This window comes from Balaenoptera ricei, chromosome 16, assembly GCF_028023285.1.
Source record: "Balaenoptera ricei isolate mBalRic1 chromosome 16, mBalRic1.hap2, whole genome shotgun sequence".
Taxonomy (NCBI): domain Eukaryota; kingdom Metazoa; phylum Chordata; class Mammalia; order Artiodactyla; family Balaenopteridae; genus Balaenoptera; species Balaenoptera ricei.
The window spans coordinates 60584180-60599352 of NC_082654.1; the positions used below are offsets into that span (position 1 = coordinate 60584180).

General features: G+C 36.1%; 1 protein-coding gene across 3 annotated transcripts in view; it reads right to left on the minus strand.

Annotated features, from left to right (window-relative positions):
- The window catches only part of ADK (adenosine kinase), a 511842-nt gene that overhangs the window by 309937 nt on the left and 186732 nt on the right, over nt 1–15173 (minus strand). For all 3 annotated transcript variants that reach the window (XM_059899210.1, XM_059899208.1, XM_059899209.1), the window contains one exon: nt 9631–9709. In XM_059899210.1, coding sequence (XP_059755193.1) covers nt 9631–9709 — 79 coding nt within the window. The remainder of the gene's footprint in view (nt 1–9630; nt 9710–15173) is intronic.

Genomic DNA, 15173 nt, shown 5'->3' on the forward strand with positions numbered 1-15173 from the left:
GCTGTTATGAGGCTCTGAAGGTTGAGAGAGCATACAATAGTATAAAATAAAGATTGCAAAAAGGTAATACAAATAAGTTAAGTAGGTACGTTTTTTTTTTTTAATATTTATTTATTTATTTATTTATTTATTTTTGGCTGTGTTGGGTCTTCGTTGCTGTGCGCGGACTTTCTCTAGTTGTGGCAAGCGGGGGCCACTCTTCGTTGCGGTGCGCGGGCTTCTCATTGCAGTGGCCTCTCCTGTTGCAGAGCACAGGCTCTAGGCGCGCGGGCCCCAGCAGCTGTGGCACGTGGGCTCAGCAGTTGTGGCTCACGGGCTCTGGAGTGCAGGCTCAGTAGTTATGGCATACGGGCCTAGCTGCTCTGTGGCATGTGGGATCTTCCCGGACCAGGGACCGAACCTGTATCCCCTGCATTGGCAGGCAGACTCCCATCCACTGCACCACCAGGGAAGCCCAAGTAGGTAAGGTTTATGAAAACCAATAGCCCAGCATAAGAACAGAAAACAATAGGCCACTGGCCTTAAAACAGAGTGACCAACTTTTTAGAATCCCAACACAGGAACAAATATAACAGACCAAAAAATACATATATAATGATAATTATGAAACAACTTGATGGAGTATGCAGCTCCAAACTCTTTCCAGAGAAGCATTAAAACAAAAATAAACAAACAAAACCCTATCAAGTACACCAACATATGTACTGTAGGTATTGCAGAAGAGAGAAAGGAGCAGAAAAAAATATTTGAAGACATATGGCCAAAAAACTCCCAAATTGATGAAATACATGAAACTACACATCCAAGAAGCTCAATGAACTCCAAGAAGAATAAACCCAAAAAGATTCACACCAAGACTTGACTAAATTATCAAAAGATAGAGAAAGAATCTTAAAAGCTGAGAGAAGCAATCTGTCAAGAATAAGGGGTCCTCGATAATATTAATAATATTTCTAGAGCTTCCCTGGTGGCGCAGTGGTTAAGAATTTGCCTGCCAATGCAGGGGACATGGGTTCAAGTCCTGGTCTGGGAAGATCCCACATGCGACGGAGCAACTAAGCCCGTGCGCCACAACTACTGAAGCCCGCGTGCCACAACTACCGAAGCCCATGTGCCTAGAGCCCGTGTTCTGCAATGAGAAGCCACCACAGTGAGAAGCCCCCGCACCGCAATGAACAGTAGCCCCCACTCGCTGCAACTAGAGAAAGCCCGTGCACAGCAACGAAGACCCAATGCAGCCAAAAATAATAAATAAATAAATAAATAAATAAATAAGCAAGCAAGCAAGCAAGCTGATTTCTCATCAGAAACCATGGAAGCCAGAAGGCAACGCTATGACATATTTCAAGTAATAAAAGAACTATCAACCAAGAATTCTACATCTGGCAAAACTATCCTTTAAGAGTAAAGGATAGGGAGTTCCCTGGTGGCCTAGTGGTTAGGATTCCGGGCTTTCACTGCTGTGGCCCAGGTTCAATCCCTGGTTGGGGACCTGAGATCCCACAAGTTGTGCAGCACAGCGAATACATAAATAAATAAGAATAAAGGATAAATTAAGACATTCCCAGATAAACACAAAAGCTTAAGGAGGTTGTTAATAGTAACCTGCCCTACAAGAAATGCTAAAAGGAGTCCTACAGACTGAAATGAAAGGACACTAGACAGTAACCTAAAAACATAACAAGAAATAAAGAACAGTGATGAAGGTAACTACATAGGAAAATATAAAAGCCAGTATTGTATATATGTGCTACATCTTCTTTATCCATTCATCTGTTGATGGACACTTAGGTTGCTTCCATGTCCTGGTTATTGTAAACAGAGCTGCAATGAACATATTGGTACATGACTCTTTTTGAATTATGGTTTTCTCAGGGTATATGCCCAGTAGTGGGATTGCTGGGTCATATGGTAGTTCTATTTTTAGTTTTTTAAGGAACCTCCATACTGTTCTCCATAGTGGCTGAACAGAGTGAAGTAAGTCAGAAAGAGAAAAACAAATACCGTATGCTAACACATATATATGGAATCTTAAAAAAAAAAAAAAAAAAAAAGGTCATGAAGAACCTAGAGGCAAGATGGGAATAAAGACACAGACCTACTAGAGAATGGACTTGAGGATATGGGGAGGAGGAAGGGTAAGCTGGGACAAAGTCAGAGAGTGGCATGGGCATATATACACTACCAAACGTAAAATAGATAGCTAGTGGGAAGCAGCTGCATAGCACAGGGAGATCAGCTCAGTGCTTTGTGACCACCTAGAGGGGTGGGATAGGGAGGGTGGGAGATGCAAGAGGGAAGAGATACGGGGACATATGTATATGTATAACTGATTCATTTTGTTATAAAGCAGAAACTAACACACCATTGTAAAGCAATTATACTCCAACAAAGATGTTAAAAAAAAAAAAAAAAAAAAAAACTTGATGTGCCTTTAAAATGGCCAAGTGGTCCCTGAAGAAGAAAATAAATGAAGAATTCTAAGGCAAAAAACAAAAAAAGCCAGTATTCCCACGCTTTTGGTCTGCAACTCCTCTTTTATTCCTAGAGGATTTAAAAGGTAAAATGAATTATACAATAATTATAAATCTGTGTTAATGAGCACACAATGTATAAAGATATAATCAGGGACAACAACAATATAAAGGGGGAGGATGGAGATATAAAGGGGCACAGTGTTTATGCCATTGAAACTAAGTTGGTACTATTCAAACTAGATTGTTATAAGTTTAGAATGTTAATTGTAATCCTCAAATTAACCAAGAAAATAACTAAAACACATACAAAAAAGTAAAGAAGATGGGAATCAAAATGGTATACTACCAAAAATAAAAAATATAAACAAATGAGTACTTGTCATGGACTAACTGTGTCCTCCCAAAATTCGTATGTTGAAGCCCTAACCTCCAAGATTTCAGAATGCAACTATATTTGGAGATTGGAGCTTTAAAGGAGTCATTAATTTAAAATGAGGCATTTATGTTAGGCCTTAATCCAATCTGACTGCTGTCTTTATAAGAATTAATAGGAACACACAGAGAGACACGAAGGGTATGCACAGAAGGACAAATATTTGAAGAAGCAGCAAGAGAAGAAAGGACCCTGAAGAAACCAAAGTAGCCAACACCTTGATCTTAGACTTCTAAGCTTCCTTGATCGGTGAGAAAATTAATTTCCCTTGTTTAAGCCACCCAGTCCATGGTTATTATGGCAGCCTGAGCAAACCTATACAGTACTTAATTGAAATTATATACTATTCTGTATTATTTCCTTTTTTGTTACATAAGTGCTATTATTTAAATGAAACAATATGAATAATTAACAAGTGGCAATTAGTAATAATTAAAAGAAGGACTAACTAAACAGTATATGTATGGGAAAATATAACAATCATTTCTTTTGTCTAAATAAATATAGCAACTTATTTTAACTTTTTTAAACTATTACGTATTTAAATTTCTATAGGCCATATTGTATGTTCTTAACGTACATAAATATAAGATTTTTAAAAAGAAGAGTAAGTACAGTTGGATTAAACAGATGTTACCAAAATTTAGAAAAAAATAACAATGACGTGTTCCTTTTTGTCCCATGAAATAAAAGAATATTTTAACTCTGTGTGTTTCCTTTCCAATAATACTTCTCTGAACTGATTAAAACCATAGGACACCTTCTTTAATGTGTGGTAAAACTGAATATAGTTTAAAGTAAATTTCACTTTGACTTATGGCTCTGCTGTTATCTCCACATTCTTGGTGTCAGTCCAACGTGATGACATCAAGCTAAATACTCCTTCAACAAAAGCATTTGAGCGTGGAATACTTAGGATTTTATTTACTAGCAATAGCAGGCATTTAGATATACAAGAATTAGTTTCTAGCTCTACAAAATATTCATCTACCTTGAATCTATCTAAATGCTTGTTTTGGTATTCCAACTGCTTATTCAATCATGTCCTTTGCATTTATAGATTCATTACATATACTATCCATGCCTAAAATGAACATTATTTCAAAACACTCCAAACTACAATGGTGATTGCAATTTCTGTTATCAAAGTTGGATTCCAAGTAACTTACAGTTTTAGTTAAGACACTGAGAAAGCCCTATTTAAGTTGGCTGCCCTTCTATAGTGAACTTTTCCCCCTCTTGAGATATAAAGCAGTCATATTACACAAAAATGAGTCATTTGTTTGTTGTATGAGTTTTTCCTAGCCTCCTTATGGCCTCTTCAAATATCATCAAACACTTTTGGAGAAATGGCATATAAATTTTTGTTTTACTGTAATCTTTCTCTGCATTCTCATCTTCAATGTATTGCCACATTAGATAAGGACATTCTTCTTGTCTCACATTCTAAAAATATTATACTGCAGGACATATTTTCTAGGTCCAGCAACAATTATAGCCATCTTTTAGGCACATGTCCAAAGAGGCCATCTCCTTCCATTTTTTTTAAGTCAAAAATCACATTAAGTGCATCTGTACTTTAAAAAAAAAACAGAAAAGTGACCAAAAACGTTCACTATGAAAGCATCAATATCATAGGTAAGCAAATCACATCCCTTTTTTTAGCAGTGTTGTATACAAGGTGTGCAGGATATTTAGAAGATAAAATCTTTATTTTCATTAATAAGTTTACACTGAATAGAATTTGTCAAAATTTAAATTTGCACTGTCAAATATGTAGGTGAGAAAAGTCTAGAAATTATATTTGGACATGATATCAACAATACTGTTTTATGTTGCCTGTGGTTTCATTAAAATCTTCAAAAACATATTTTAACAAATTAAATTATCTAAGAGCTTGTGGGAAGATTTTCTTGTTGACATGATTTGTCACATCACTTGATATATCAAAGTATGATTGTTGGTAAGATCTGACAGAATGAGCTCTACACTGTCAATGTTAACCTTTACTCTTCATGACTTCCACTTCTTCTTTCACAGAGGTGATGATTTTTGCCAAGTAACATTCTCTTTCAATGTTTCAGCATATTTTTCCATAGCTACCATGAGAGTTATTGTTGTTAAACTACCGAACAAGGAAAAATCGATCTAAACCTAGTGTGATGTGGGGAAATTATCTTAAAGCCCTGGTAGACTCCAAGTATCAATACATACATAAGCAAACTATCCCAGAGGACACAGAACGGAAAGGGCCTACCAACCAAATTAAGATGCTTAAATCACAGACGTATCCATTTAAAACACACAAGAAGCAAGGGAGAGAGTTGGAGTAAGTTAACACACAGGGTGCAAACAAGTATAAGGACCACACTGCTTGAATGTTCAAACATCATCTGCTTTTCACCTCATCTGCCTTCCCTGATGATGATGGTATCATTATGAGAACAGGGCCACAGTTTGAGCAAGGGGGCCACAGACAGGAGTCCCTGGGAGATATTAAAAATCAGGAACACTTTGGAAAAGAGCCTGAACAGTCATGGCTTTATTTGCCTTTCCTGGGTTATATGCATGTGGAGGTTAGAATGAGAACATAGTAAGTTTCACTAATGAGTGATCTTTGGAGAGGTGAGCCTAGTGGTATATGATCATAATACAGTCTTTCCATCTCTTTGTATGTATCAGTAATACTCTTGTTTGTTACAACACAGTTTTTCTTTATTCTGTCTTTAGCTCTCTTACAGGTTACAAACGTACTTGCTATTTATATTTAACAAATTGTATCAACTTTGCCTGTTTCCCAAGCTACTTGTTTATTTACTATCTATACTTAAAATATCCTATGAGTTTTGCCTCAATCTTAAAAGCTACCAGGTTACTATCTATGAATTTCATCTATCTTGTTATCCTTCTTGTCTTTACAGAAGAACTGAATTATTTTCAAAATACCTGTAACAAAAAACACATATTACAGATGGCACATGCTAACAAAAAACATATAGAATTAAGTGGTTTATGGGGACTTCCCTGGCAGTCCAGCGGTTAAGAGTTTGCCTTCCAATGCAGGGGGTGCAGATTCGATCCCTGGTCTGGGAGCTAAGATCCCACATGCCTCGCGGCCAATAAACCAAAACATAAAACAGAAGCAATACTGTAACCAATTCAGTAAAAACTTTAAAAATGGTCCACATCAAAAAAAAAAAATCTTAAAAAAAATGGTTTATGAATACTTCGATGATGACTGAATTCTTACTCTTATTCTTGGCCTTAATTTTAGATCTACAGTTCACAGCACCTAGCATACATTCAGTTAGTGTAGCTACACTGAACTGGTATTTGTTGTCCAGTATTTGCTTCTTCAGTAACCTAGAGTGATAGAGAAAATGGAAGACTGTAATCCAGTTTTTCTCAGAGGTGAAGGAGACACAAATGAATAAGAAAAGAACACAAAAGCCCAAAATCAACCAATCAAGTGCATTAACAGAAAACAAAAACCAGAACCTTCCCGGATGGGCTGTCCCTGGCGAGACTTTTTAAACAGCATAAAGCTCAACCTCATTCATCACCACAATAGATTCAAGCAAGATTATATCAAGATTGTTCACTCTAAGGCTCTAAATATTTTATCACATTTTACTTAAAATTTAGATGGCATAGCTTATGTTACCCAGCTACTACGTAGCACAATGACTAGCACATAGCAGATGCCCAATAAATATCTGCTTTATGCACAAAGGAATCAGTTCTTCCTATTAATGACTGCCAAGGAAAATCTGAAGAATTCTCCTTCTAAAGAAAAGTACTTCTAAAGGAATGTTTTTCAAAACTCTGTGGTTACCCTAGTCATAAATTATAACTGGGCAATTATGTAGTTGAATCATCAATCAGATGGAAAGGAAAAGCCCTCTCAAAATAGTAGGGGAACTAAAAACCCAAACAAGATGTTCAACTGAAGACTAGATTGAAATAAGTATTTTTAAGTGAATGAGAGCCAAAAATCTGGTTGTTCTGTCCATGAATGGGTAAATTTACATTCTGTTAAGATGAAGAAAATTCAGAAAAATGGGGGGAAAAAAGCCCTTTCCAAACTTTCCAAACTTTCTTTTGAAAAGTAGGATAGGGACTTCCCTGGTGGTGCAGTGGTTAAGAGTTTGCCTGCCAATGCAGGGGACACAGGTTCGAGCCCTGGTTGGGGAAGATCCTACATGCCACGGAGCAACTAAGTCCGTGCACCACAACTGCTGAGCCGGCACTCTAGAGCCCGCGAGCCACAATTGCTGAGCCCATGTGCCACAACTACTGAAGCCCGTATGCCTAGAGTCTGTGCTCTGCAACAAGAGAAGCCACTGCAATGAGAAGCCCACGCACTGCAATGAAGAGTAGCCCCCGCTCACCGCAACTAGAGAAAGCCCGTGCGCTGCAACTGGAGAAAGCCTGCGCGCAGCAACAAAGACCAACACAGGCAAAAAAATTTAATTAATTAATTAATTAATTAAAACAAAAAGAAGCATAATTTTTTTAAGCATTCATTATCTCATAAATCCTTACAACTTCCACCTGCAATAAGCATTAACCTCCATTTACAGGTGAAAGGCCCATAAAAGTTGCTCATGCTTTCATAGCCAATAAAGTGACAAAGCTTGAACTCAAACCCAGTTCTAATGTACTCCCACAGCCCCAAGAGCAAGCCCATGGTTTTGACTTGTTATGTCGCCTCACTGATTATTGAATAAACAAATGAAATCCGTAACTTGAATCAAGTTGTTATCACTCCCTTTTGAAGCATTTCTAGAATCTACTTTTATTTTTTAAATGTAGTAAAACAGACATATACAAAATTTACCTTTTTAATCATTTTAAAGCATACAGTACATTCGCATTGTTGTACAACCATCACCACCTATTTATCTCTACAACTCTCTTCATCTTGTAAAAATGAAACGCTATGCCCATTAAGCAATAACTCTTCATTTCCCCTTCCCACAACTCCTGGCAACCACCATTCTACTTCCCATCTCTATGAATTTGACTAACCTATGTACCTCATATAACTGGAATCATCATCATTAGTCCTTCTGTGACTGGGTTATTTCACTTAGTATATATGTTCAAGATTCACCCATACTGTAGTATGTGGTAGAATTTCCTTATTTTTTAAGGTTGAAAAATATACCATTGTGTCCATATACCACACTTTGTTTATCCATTCATTCACTGAAGGACATTTGGGTTGCTTCCACATTTTAGCTATTGTGAATATAATGCTGCTATGAACATGGGTTTACACGTATGTCTTCCACACCCTGCTTTCAATTCTTTTGGGTATATAATTTGTCTTAGTCTGCCCAGGCTGCCATAACAAAATATTATAGACTGGATGGCTTGAACAACAACAAAAATTTTTTTGGAGGCTGGAAAATCCAAGATTAAGATACAGTTGATTTGGTTCCTGGAGAACCGAACGCTCCCCCTACCACCCCACCCCCACATGAGGACACAGTGAGAAGGCAGCCATCTACAAGCCAGGAAGGAGGCCTCACCAGAAACCAAACCTGACAGCACCTTCATCTTAGATGGCACCAGCCTCCAAAACTGTAATAAAATACATTTCTGTTGTTGAAGCTAACCAGTCAGTGGTATTTTGTTACGGCAGCCTGAGAAAACTAATACAGAAGTAAACTGTCTTTTTTCCATTAACCTGAGCTCTCAAAGTGACCACCGGAATGTTAAACAAACAAACAAAATCAGCTGACAAATACAAAGACCTCATCTCCTCAGGCCACTGCACACAATATTTTACAACCTACAATATTTTAATACTATGATTAAATTTGAGCTTTGGAAGTATGCAGGATAATTACAGTATATGTCTAAATCTAATAAAAGTTAGTTCAAAAAAACAGAAATTGTTCAACCTTTGTTTGTCAATTTTCCACTTCTCTGGCCCATAATTAAAATTCAAAGGGGAAGCATTAATCAATAAAACAATCAAAATGACCTGAGTCCATCAGAGTTGACCTTTGACTGCAGTTAGTGGGATTTGGAGCTAGTTTACAAATCGTAGAAGTAAGAACCAGAAGTCTGTAAAGCTTTTTCATGTCCTTCATAATTGGAACTTTAAATAGAACACTAACACTCCCACTTAAAATTAGGTCACGCTGGTAACTTGTAGAGTATATGTCAAAATGAGTTTATCCAATTACCCTCTGGAAGACGTATATAGATATAGACACAGATACATAAATTTACACATACATACATACAACTATGTAGATATATAGGTATATACGTATTTATATATACAACAAGAAAACTTATAGTATCTTGTTGTAAGAATGTCCATTCTAAGTATTATATGAAATGCAGAAGCCATAAAGTTTAACTATATTAAAAAAAACTAAGAACTTTGGCAAAGTAAAAGACATGATAAGCAGAGTTAAAGTACAAATGACAAATAAGGAATACTTCCAATTTATAGAATAAAAAAGAATACTATCTATAAAATATGCAGAATTTCTACAAATCAGTAACATGAAATATAAAATAATAATCAAAGGATTCCACAAGAAATTAAGAAGAAATGTAAATGAATAATAAACATTCAAAACCAACAAAAATATTCTATAGCAACAAAATATAGATTGGAATAATTATGCACAATGACCAAAAGTCTAGAATCATTCTGAATCCATTTCTTTATCACCTTTAAAATAATTAACCAACCTGGGCCACTTTAATTGAATTCTGGGTAGAGCCACCAGCATGATATTCAACTTTGAATTTTTTTACAAGTTCATCAAACCTAAAAGGAAATCACAGTAGAAAAAAGTAAGTTAGCATTTGTCAGTTGTCACAATGCAAATTTTTCTGATTAGAAGTTCGTTAAATCACATTTAGTGAAACTTTTGGAACTACATAATAATGTTGAATAAATGAATTAAAATGTTGTATAAAAAACAACTTTGCTAAATTTCCATACTTAAGAAATTCTTTCCACAAGTGTACAACTATAAGAATTTAAAATGTATAGGCTGACCAGAATTAGCCATTAAACTAAACAGAAGGTAAAAATAAAACTTTATAAATTATTATTTATAAGCAATGCATATCTTCCTATATTAAGTGTTGAACTCTAAAATCCTTACAAATGTATATTCTAATAAGTTCTAAAAGTTTTAGATATCATAAAGGCTATTGGTTTATAACTTAAAGAATTGGGAAATTACATTGGGTTGTAGGATTCTAGGAAAGTTGCTTAGTGACACAATTTCTGTATCTGCCAAATATAGGGGCAGAGAGAGACAAACTAAACCTTTGATACTTCATTACTTTGGCATCTGATAAAAGCTAGAGAACATCTCTCCAGGAAAATACATATACTAACTATACATAAAACTTTTCATACAAGATGATCCATATAAACCCGTAGAATTACACATACCCAGACAAAGGGCTATGGATACTGATTCTAATAAGTCTCAAATTACATAGCATTTAATAATCCAGATCACAAGTCAATATTCCCTACTACATGTCTCTAACATGTTAGACGCTGTGGGAGATAACCAAAGGGCATACGTATACAATTTAATTTCAAAGGATTTACAAGCTTTGGAGGGACAAAAGGATGAATACACATGAAAAAGAAAATTTTAAAATACCAAATTATCAACCAACAAAATGTATGCAACGTAGACAGCAAGTGCTACAGAAGATCAGTCAAAGAGAGAGATTGGGATGTGAATAGAGTATTCAAAAACGATGCCAGTCTTGGAAAGTATTTTCAAAACTTTAAATTTTTAAGTATGGAAGTAGATCTTTTTACGCAAATGAAACATTTCACAGAACTTCAAAATATAAAAAGAGATAAATACAGAGATGGTTACATTAGGAGTAGAAAAAACACAATTATTATACCCACTTCCATACTTCCACTTGCCTTCAGATCCCATCTATAAAACCCTGAGATGCCAATAAACACAATTAGCAAACCTGCCAAAATGCTGACAGCAGTTATTTGTATACCACTAATAATATTCACCTAATACTAACAGGAGAGAAAACAAAGCACATAGTCCCAGATGCAGATAGGTGGCTAGTTGTGGTAGTTTAGGAAATGTTCTCTTCTAATTACTTTCTGAACTATGTAACAGCTAAGAGTGATATTAGAGACTGGAGGAGAAAGGAAGAATGAATAGACAAAGTAAACATATAGTGATCAACTGCCATGTTCGTTTGAGGTCATTCCACTTTCAAAAGCCAATTTCTCCAAAAAGATATGTCCCCCCAGAACCTGTGAATGTAATCTTATTTGAAAAAAAGGTCTTTGCAGACACAATTAAGTTCAGGATCTTCAGGTAAGATCCTCCCTCCTGAATTACCCAGGTGAACCCTAAATCCAATGTCAGGTCTTCTTACAATGGACAAAAGAGAAGACAGAGAGGAGAAGACGAGGTGAAAATGGAGACAGAGATGGGAGTGATGTGGCCATATGCCAAGGAAGCCAAGGAATGCCAACACCCACCAAAAGCTGGAAGAGGCAAGGAAGGATTCTCCCCTAGGCTCGTCACAAGGAGTGCAACCATGCTATCACCTTGATTTCAGACTTCTGCCTCCCAAGAATACTGAGAGAATAAATTTCTGTTGTAGGCCACCCAGTCTGTTGTCGTTACAGCAACACCATCCTTTCTCACTTTCTCAAGAACTTTCCTTAAGTTATAGTCTTCTGCGTTCCATCATCATTAATTTCTTCCTTCCAATGACTAAGAATCAAACAACTATAATATTTCAGGAAGAACTAGATGAGCCTAAATTTATTATAGATACTAAAATTACAGTAAACCAACTACATACTCTATTGTTTACTTTGTTTTTGTTATCAAATTCTACCAGCACCATCCAACAGAACTTTCTGACTCCAGTGGGAATGTTCTGTATCTGTGCGTCCAGTTTGACCGCCACTAGCCACACGTGGCTATTGAACGCTTGAAAGGTGGCTAGTGTGACTGATGAGCTTTATCTTAAATAAAATTTTAAACTTTATTTAACTTTATTAACTTAAATTTGAGTATCTATAACCTCAAGGCTAGCCGCTACCTTACTGGACCAACATGGTTCTAGACTATTACGGTTTAAAAAGAACACTAGCTTTGCAAGACGCTCTAGAGAAAAAGGATTATGTGACCAAATAAGCGTAGGAAATGTGTGTACTCTATTTCCATCTTGAATTTTCATAGTGCATATCAGCATATTAAAGGCACTGAGATATCTGAAACAAAGAAACCTGTTTGACTATTATTCAGTTTTTCTAAAACTTACAGGATTTCAGAACCCTCTGACGTTTTAGGGTGAGGTTCCACAGCTAACATTTATATAATATTTATTATGTGTGCCAAAAATTATTGTTTTAAACATTTTATCCAAATCATTTTTTAAAATGCTCACAACTTTATGAGGTGGGTACTATTAGCTCCTATATTTTTCAATTTTTTTTTCAATAAATACCTGCATAGTACAGTACAACACAATCCACAGTTAGTTGAATCCATGGATGTAAAGCCATGGACACTGAAGGCGGACTGTAAAAGTTATGTGAAGGTCTTCCACTGCAAGTTGTTCAGGCAGGATAGAAGGGGAAGAGAGGCGTCAACACACCAATCCCCGACCCGTCTGCGGAAAAACCCGGGGACAGTTATCTCTGCCTCAAAAATAAAGGAACTGATAAATGCCTCACCCAAGGGCAGGATGCTAAAGCAGTTTGGATAAAATCAGGATTCAAACTCTAGTTCTTTTGATTCCACATACTGTAATCTCTAACCAAACACAAACTTTTCCCTACACTTAAAGACCTGTAAACTATGTTTATTGAAAAAAAAATCCACTTATTAAGTGGATCCAACACAGTTCAACCTATGTTGTTCAAAGGTCAACTGTAAACATGATCAATTTTAAAACTAAAAGGGATAAACAGAATGCCTTTATTTAACAAACAAGGAGGGGCTTCCCTGGTGGCGCAGTGGTTGAGAATCTGCCTGCCAATGCAGGGGACACGGGTTCAAGCCCTGGTCTGGGAAGATCCCACATGCCGCGGAGCGACTAGGCTCCTGAGCCATAATTACTGAGCCTGCGCGTCTGGAGCCTGTGCTCCGCAGCAAGAGAGGCCACGGTAGTGAGAGGCCCGCGCACCGCGATGAAGAGTGGCCCCCACTCGCCGCAACTAGAGAAAGCCCTCGCACAGAAACGAAGACCCAACACAGCCATAAATAAATAAATAAATAAAATTTAAAAAAAGAAGCAATGGAAGGATGTGGCTGAGGCTTCGCCGGCCTCACTATGTCTGCCATTTAAAAAGCAAACAAACAAACAAACAAGGAAAGTGAGGCATAAAGTATTTGAGCAGACTGTCCAACAAAGGTCACATACAACTCACTGGTTAGTCAAATTCAGAACTGCAGTCTCAGAATTACTTGTTAATTACAAACACATAGAAATCAGTGTATTTCTCCTCATTCCAGTCAACTAAGAGTTTTCTACAGAAACCAAAATTTTGCTTATTAATGTTATCTCTAAAATTAGTTCAAGGGGTATAAAAATTATAGAACCTCACATTTCAGGATGGAAGAGGAAGCGTATGTTTGCTTCCCCTTCCAAATCTGACTGAATGTCAAAAAGTATGTTTTTTATATATGAAAATGAACAAAAGTATAACAGCACCACAAAGCAAGGAAAGATGCCACGCACAGACAACGAATTTGAGAAATAAATTCTAATTTAACAGAAAGCAAATGTAACAGAATTGACAAAGCAGTGACAGGAGACATAACAGCAAGAGCAATTTCTTTAAATACTATATTTGGTACACGAGGGTAGCTGCCCAACTACTCCTACCTTACCCACAAGAGTCAGATCTGTTTAAATGCTCTAATCTGTCATGAAAAAGTCCTCTTTTATCTAGCAAATGTGTAGATTCCTCACCTGCCTTTTTCTTTTTTTCTTTATTTTTCTGATAACAGCTTTATTGAGATATAATTCACATATCATACAATTCAACCATAAGAAGTCTACAATCTGATCATTTAAAATATATTTATACTTCTGTAACCATCATCACTATCAATTTTAGAGTATTTTCATTAACTCAGAAAGAAACCCCATACCCTTTAGCTATCAAAACCCAATCTTACATCATCTTCCCCAGACCTAAACCAACACTAATTTACTTTCTATCTTCTGTATTTCTACCTATTCTGGACATTTTACATAAATGGAATAATATATATGTGTATGGCATTGTTGACTGGATTCTTTCACTTAGCATAATGTTATCATGATTCATATATGCTACAGCATATATAAGTACTTTATTCCTCTTAATTGCTGAACAACATTCCATTATAGATATACCATATTTTGTTTAGTCCTTCATCCAACAATGGACACTTGGGTTGCCTTCATATTTTGGCTATTGGGAATAATGCTGCCATGAACATTCATGTACGAGGTTTTATGTAGATATAACATTTTCATTTCTGTTGGGTATATACGTAGGAGTAGAACTGCTGGGTCAAATGGTAACTCTAAGACTAACTTTTTGAGGAACTCTCACACTGTTTCTCACTTTCTGCCTAGTTTTTTCTCAGAGACAATTCGGAGAAACCTACCTGTCTAGTTATATGAAAAAAGAACAATTAGAGAATAACAGAGCTGCTATAAATTAACTTTACCACCATTGAATTTTTAAAATTAATAGTTGAATCAATGACCTAAGCAATTAAAACGGACACAGATTTTAAAAAGATGAAGAGAACGAAACTGAAATTAAGAAAAAAACCCAGAAATTGGATCAAAAATGTAAGAGATGAAAAGTATGAAAGAAAACTTAAAAGGAACAGAGAATGAATTAGATGGTCCAAGATCCATTTAATATGAATGAAAGAAAAGGAGAACAGAGATAATGAAGGGTAAGAAAGAAACACTAGGAAAAAAAGAAGTCATCAAAAGAAAAAATATATATATATATAATATTCAGATATCTCCAAACACCAAGCAATTACACTCGGAAGTAGGGACTGGAATCCACACTTGGACATACCTTGTTAAATTTCAGAACTCTCATATTAAGAGAAAACCTTAAAAGCTTCTGGGGTGAAAAATAACACACTACATAAAAAGGAATAAGAATCAGAATAACACCAGACTTAATATAGGAAGCTAAAAGACAACGAACTACTGTACTCTATGCTGGTGTATAAATCAAAAAGAAACAT